This window comes from Drosophila virilis, unplaced genomic scaffold (genome assembly GCF_030788295.1).
Source record: "Drosophila virilis strain 15010-1051.87 unplaced genomic scaffold, Dvir_AGI_RSII-ME tig00001999, whole genome shotgun sequence".
In the NCBI taxonomy this organism is placed as follows: domain Eukaryota; kingdom Metazoa; phylum Arthropoda; class Insecta; order Diptera; family Drosophilidae; genus Drosophila; species Drosophila virilis.
The window spans coordinates 20,277-26,557 of NW_027212881.1; the positions used below are offsets into that span (position 1 = coordinate 20,277).

A 6,281-nucleotide genomic window follows, 5' to 3' on the forward strand; every position below is an offset into this window, starting at 1 on the left:
CTTATACTAAAATACTAAAAGACTAAAAGTACTAATTCCCTAATAATACTAAATTGCTTTAACAACTTAAAACTGTCAGTGTGGCAACACTGCATAGGTGGCAACGCTACGCAATATACAGTTAGATTTGACTACATGTGCTCTGCATATACATTTTTTTTTTCCGTCGCAACGTGGAAATCGAAAACTTTTTAACAGAGGTAAGTCGCATTTTTGCAAAAATTAATTTCTTAACATATAACTAATTATAAATATTTCTTTTTACAGATTTATGTCGAAATTGCTATCAGATTTGATAATTGCGCTCAGAGGTCGCGCTTTTCTATGCGCCAGGCGCCGCCAGCCATGTACAGGCCGCCACACAGGCGCCGACGCATTCATTTGCTGATGCGCAATAAGCCTCGCATGGGCATTTGACCGCATCCGACGACGCCTCCGCTGGCTTATTGGATTGTGCTGCCGCTTCTTATGGACACCACTATGCAGACAGGAGTCGCTGCATATAAAAGTGTCGTGCACATGGTGTGCATTTTGGATTCCATATGGGCCACGCTCAGCCGGCCAGTTTGGACTTCTTCGAGGCCGGAGCATGGCCATTGACCATTGCAGCTCCGTCTGCAGGGGCGCCCGCACGAGTTCCGCGTGTGCTGGGAGGCAGGTACGTGCTTTTTTCCTACATTGCGGAGTCCGTCTAAATTGCCTTTTTCGTTTTTCAGGTATGGCTGCTGTGAAAAACATCGGATATGGCCCAGCCACAGCCAGTGCCTCCTGGCCGATACGCTGCTGCTGCCACTGCCGCTTGTCAGGCAGCAGCTCATCTTGGAGCGGCCCTTGCAGTCGCCTCCGAATTGACGCCATTTGGTAAGTGCATCTACGTTTTGCAGGCAGCATTAAATTCTCAACCTTTCGCTTTACAGGCGTCGATTGTCGTTGCTGCAAATCATGCTCGGTCATCGAAGGCGGCCGTGATGGCCCAGGCTGCCCCCGCACAGGCACCAGCTGCATTTCCAGCTTCTCAGGGGGGGCCAGGCTCCATCAGCTGCTGCGTCGTTGGACATCTGTCAACCAGGCGCTCCACAATGAGCCCAGGCATATCCAGTGGCAACTGCTCGGAATTTGTATTGTTTTGCCGCCGCTCAGGAAGCGAATCAGGCTGCAGTTGCTGCTGCATCGTTGGATGGACATAGTTATGCCACCGCGGAGAAAGCGGGCCGGGCTCAGTCTCAGGCTGCAACGAGGGATGTAGATCGTTTTGCCGCCGCAGGGAGAGCGGGCCAGGCTGTACTATATAGACCAGCGAGGGATATAAGTTATTTTGCCGCCGCATGGAGAGCGGGCCAGGCTGTACTGAGTGTACCAACGAGGGATTCAATTCAGCCTTCTTCTGCAGGTAAGTTGACAAGAACAATTCAAATTCATCATTATCAAAATCACTATCATTATCATTGTTTACATTGTTAGTATTAGTAGCATTTGTATTGTTAGTGCTGCTGCCGCATAGCCGTTGGCCATGCTGCATTTGCAGCTCATTTGTATTCAGCTGCACTGACTCATTGTCTGCGAGCCGCTGCTGCATTTCAATTTGAATATTATTTCCTGCAATAATGAGCGCTTCATCCATCTCCTGTCCCAGTGCCTGCTCCAACATATCAAGGCTGCGCTCTAGTTGCAATTCATCGGTATCTATAGCCGATTGTATTATGGCCCCTGGGGCCGGCTCTGCCGTCCGTATTAGTTCCTGATGCTGCCGCTGCAGGTGTTCGTGTTGCAGCTCAGGTAGAATTAGCCATTGTATCTGTGGTGGCTGGTTGTCGATTAGCAGCATTAAGTTTTCGCGAGTTATTGTGCCCGCTTTAAGTTTGCGACGAAGCATGTTTATTGTGCATTCATCAAAGCGTTTTGGTGGCCCCATAGCTCGCCTCTGTTCCCACTCGGCAAGCATAGCGGCCCTCCTTTCAGCCTCTTGCTCATCTTCTTCTAGCTGCAGCAGCGTTGGCAACCTCTCCTCAGCTACCTCTCTCTGCTGTGTTAACTGCTGCTGCCGTAGTGGCGCCATGCATCTATCCAATTGCTCCGTGTACCTGGGCCTTAGTAGCCGCACTGGTATAAATGGCTCTAGTATCAGTTTCCGAGCTTCAATGTTCGGATGACAGCTTAGTGACTTCGCAAATCTATCGCTAGCCAACTGATATACTTCATCTACGCTTTTTATCCCATACGTATCCCTCAACGTCTGATTCCTTGTATACCAACTGGCATTCATGCATGCCCGCAAGATTTTATTCTGCATTGTTTCTATCCTTTTTATTTGCGAATTTGATACCAGTGCTCCCCATACAGGAAGCGCATATTGCCATATAGGTGCGATCAGCTGCTTATATACCACAGCCTTGCAATTTCTAGCTAGCCTACTATTTTTTTCCCAGCAACCAGTCCAGCTTTTTGTGTACTCCACGCAGCCTTATGCAAAGCTGAGTTATGTGTATATTCAGTGTCAGTTTTCTATCCAATACTAAGCCCAAGTATCGGTGCCGCCCGTTATTTTCGATCGTTTGTCCATTTATCATTGGACACAGCCTTACTAGTGTTGCATCCAGCCTCCGCGTGCTAAACATTACATGCGCTGTTTTGCTACTATTTATCTTTATGCACCATTTCTCTGCCCAACGCATCAAATGTATTAAGTATTTTTCATTTAGATTCACTGCCTCCAATATATTTTGGGATGCACACATAACTATTGTGTCATCAGCATATGTTGACAGCTGCATCTTATTGGGTTCGAACGATGCATATTCTTTCATTACAAGTCTAGGTAGTGGCATGTCTGAAGAAAATATTGTATATAGTATAGGCCCGAGCACACTGCCCTGGGGTACGCCTGCACACACTTTTCCAGGCCTTGACTTTATGCCGTCGTTGCATTTTACAATAAATATTCGCTCAGCCAAGTAGCTTTCCAGCACGTTGTACAGTGCAAGTGGTAGCAATTTTATTAATTTTACTAATAGCCCAGCGTGCCATACACGGTCAAACGCTTCGCTGATATCAATAAATACAGCCGAGCAATATTGTCGCTTCTCGTAAGCATTCAATATATATTGAGTCACACGGGCCAGCTGCTGCTCGGTACCATGGTCTTTTCTGAACCCAAATTGGTGGCTTGGTATAGCATTTGCAAACTCTTTGCATTCGAATAGCCTATTCAGCAGCAGTTTCTCAAACAATTTTGAGAAACCTGCTAGTAGACTAATTGGTCTATATGACGATATCTCTCCTGTACTTTTACCAGGCTTTAATATCATACTGATCTCTGCACATTTCCATTGCCTAGGAAAAAACCCATACCTCAATATACAATTGAATATAAGTACTAAGTATATAACCGCCTTCTCAGGCAACGATTTAATAACCCTATTGTCAATATTGTCCATGCCAGGAGACTTATTTAACTCTAGCATATCTATCTCTAGCATAGTCTCGCTAACACTTATCGGACGAAATGGCAGAACGGACATACTATCTGTATTCTCTTCGAATTGCTCCAGCTTTTTTCGCTTTAGCTCTAATAGCTCATCTGCAATCAGGTTACGCACAACCTGTGTATTTGTCAGATTTGGTGTGAAGCGTTTCTCCAAATGACATGCAAACGCTTCAGCCTTCTCCTCATTACTTCGTGTCCACGTTATATTGCCGTTTCTCCTACAACTACTGCCACTAGCTATCTCTAACTTTAGCGGCCAATTTGGTTGCGGCTGCCTTTTCAAATTATTTGTTAGCCTCCATAATTTTTGCATTTTATAGCGATCCTGAACATCAATCTGCTTCAATAACTCATTCATAGTATTCACTTTTGACAGACATAGCTCTTTCTTTAGCCGATTTTGTACTTGTCTATACATTTTTCTTGCATTCGGACAACGCAAAAGCATTAATTGCCTTTTATATACCTGCTTCATCTTTATCAGCCCTCGTAAGTGCCCATTAAGCCTATATTGTCCGCTATTCGTTCGTCGGTACAGTTTATCCTGCCCATGCCGTTGTTCTCGTATTGAGTCTGCTGCTGCCTCATATATATTCTTATTTAAGATGTCAACAGCGTCCTCTATATCGGCGCCTGATCTTATCTCAATGTTTAGCAATATGCGTCGATTTAAGTACTCTTGGAACTTTTTTATGTTCGCATTCACTGGCAGCAATATTTTACGATTTCCTTTCATCATATTAGCAACATTTAGCCCTTCTATGCCCATTTCAATATGAACAGGCAAGTGGTCCGAATCTAAGTCTGTCGTCGTATACGTTCTTAGTCGCGCATTTTGTAGTCCGCCATATACGGCAAAGTCAATTGCCGACGGCATTTTCCGCCTGTCATATGGATAGTGAGTGGCACCGCCGGTAGCTAGGATATTATAGCGCCTATTCTTGTGTACGCTATCCATTAGCGCCTTCCCGCGTTTGCATCCTCGTATATTGCCCCACCAGGTATGCTTAGCGTTCCAATCCCCACATAGCATAAAGCCAGATGAGCCATTGCATCCATCGTCTATGTGTTTGAATAGCCTGCTAAATTGCTCTGAAGACCATTTAGGCTGTGGTGGGCAGTATATAGCTGCAATTATTATTCTATTTTTATTCCTCTCGCTACTCATCAAGGCAATTGGAGCACACTGCATAAAATTTTCCGATATTGGCTGCAAAGCGATATGCTTAATATCATTTTTAACTAAGATTGCTACACCTCCACTTTTGTAGTTATCTGGATGGGTAGCAAAGTATGTGAGGTACCCATTAATCTTCAAAACATTCGAGCTAATAATTGTATTTGCGCTAGTATTAATACGAGTCTCTATTATCATCATTATATCAATTTTGTGGCGTTGGATAAACAGTTCTAATTCTAGTAACTTATTCCCCACCCCTGCAGCATTCCAGTAGGCAATCCTAAAGGGGCTGCCTACCTGATTGCCGCTATATGCATCTAAGTTGCTATTAGTGGTAGAAGTTGTATTCAAATTATTAGGGCTACTATTCAGATTATTCATTATTATTCGTGTCATTGGCTTCATACATAGTGTGGCTGCCTGCCATTTGACAATCGCTATCAATAGGTCTATTTTCTACAATGGTACTATTCTGTATAGGCATGGGCATATGTAATGGTTGGGCATTTTTAAACGTATTGGCGACAAATTTAAATAATACATTTAGTAAATTATCAATCTTTTTACCCATCTCCTCGACGATATTGGCGTTCCGCTCCAACGCTCTCATAAGCGGACAATCAATCTGCGGAGTTTGGTGTTGCTGCTGTTGTTGTGATTGCTCGTTGTGTGTTGGCACCTGTACAATTCGCGTGGGCTGTTGTTGTTGTTGTTGGGTTTGTTGACTTGGGAAGCGCTGCTGTTGGTTTTGGATACGCTGCTGCTGGTTTTGGTTGCGCTGCTGCTGCTGAGGATGGCGCTGCTCTTGATGGCGCTGCTGGATTTGGCGATAGTGTTCCTGTTGCTGCCACGGATGTTGTTGTTGCTGCCGTTTTTGCTGCTGCTCCATACGAAGCTGCTCCTGTAGCTTTTCAAGATGCCTTGATGCAGGATTACGGATTTTAACACCACCAACACCACGGGCTACTTGGCTGTATGTCATACTTTTTGTGTTTGGATTTGTATTCGGGTTTGATCTCTGCTGAGACGCCTGCTGCCGTATTGGAGACTCCGGCTGACGTTGCTGCTGCTTTGGAGGCTTTTGTTGCACCGTACCGTTGACTTGCATATTGTTCGGCAGCCGTTGCTGTTGTACGTTTCGTTGTCGCTGTGTGTTATCATCGTTGCATTGCTGTTGTTGCTGATTTACTACTTGTTGCCGTTGTTGTTGTTGCTGTTGCTGCTGCTGCTGTACGAGCATATTGACTGTATTTCGTTGCTGCTGCTGTTGCTGCTTTTTTTGTTGCCGGCCACGAATACGATTTATGTTTATTAAACTTTGCGCATGTTTGAATACAGCGCATCCTTTGTAACTGGCAATGTGCCCCTCTCCACAGTTGGCGCATTTAGCAATTGTGTCCCTATCCTTGGCACACATTGTTGTTGGGTGCTCACCGGCACATTTAAGGCAGACAAATGGCCGACGGCAATAGTTTTTGCTGTGACCAAATGCCTGACACCTATGACACTGTACTGGGTCAGCACTTTTATGTTGTCTTTCCACAGCGACATGCTGATTACCTAATTCGTTTAATTTACATATTTTTGTATGACTACCATCCACTCTTGGCTCAATCT

The 6,281-nt window shown here is 44.8% G+C and overlaps 1 protein-coding gene across 1 annotated transcript; it reads right to left on the bottom strand.

Moving 5' to 3' along the window:
• Nucleotides 1–5,131: 5,131 nt before the first annotated feature.
• On the bottom strand, nt 5,132–5,904 carry LOC138911688 (nuclear transcription factor Y subunit beta-like). Its single transcript, XM_070211077.1, has 2 exons — nt 5,232–5,904; nt 5,132–5,136 (listed from the first exon to the last, which is right to left on the bottom strand). The coding sequence occupies exons 1-2, from the start codon at nt 5,902–5,904 to the stop codon at nt 5,132–5,134; spliced, it is 678 nt and encodes a 225-aa protein (XP_070067178.1).
• Nucleotides 5,905–6,281: the final 377 nt, after the last annotated feature.

Excerpts from the sequence above, each read along its gene's own strand:
- LOC138911688 (XM_070211077.1), bottom strand. The coding sequence starts at position 5,904 with ATGCTCGTACAGCAGCAGCAGCAACAGCAACAACAACAACGGCAACAA.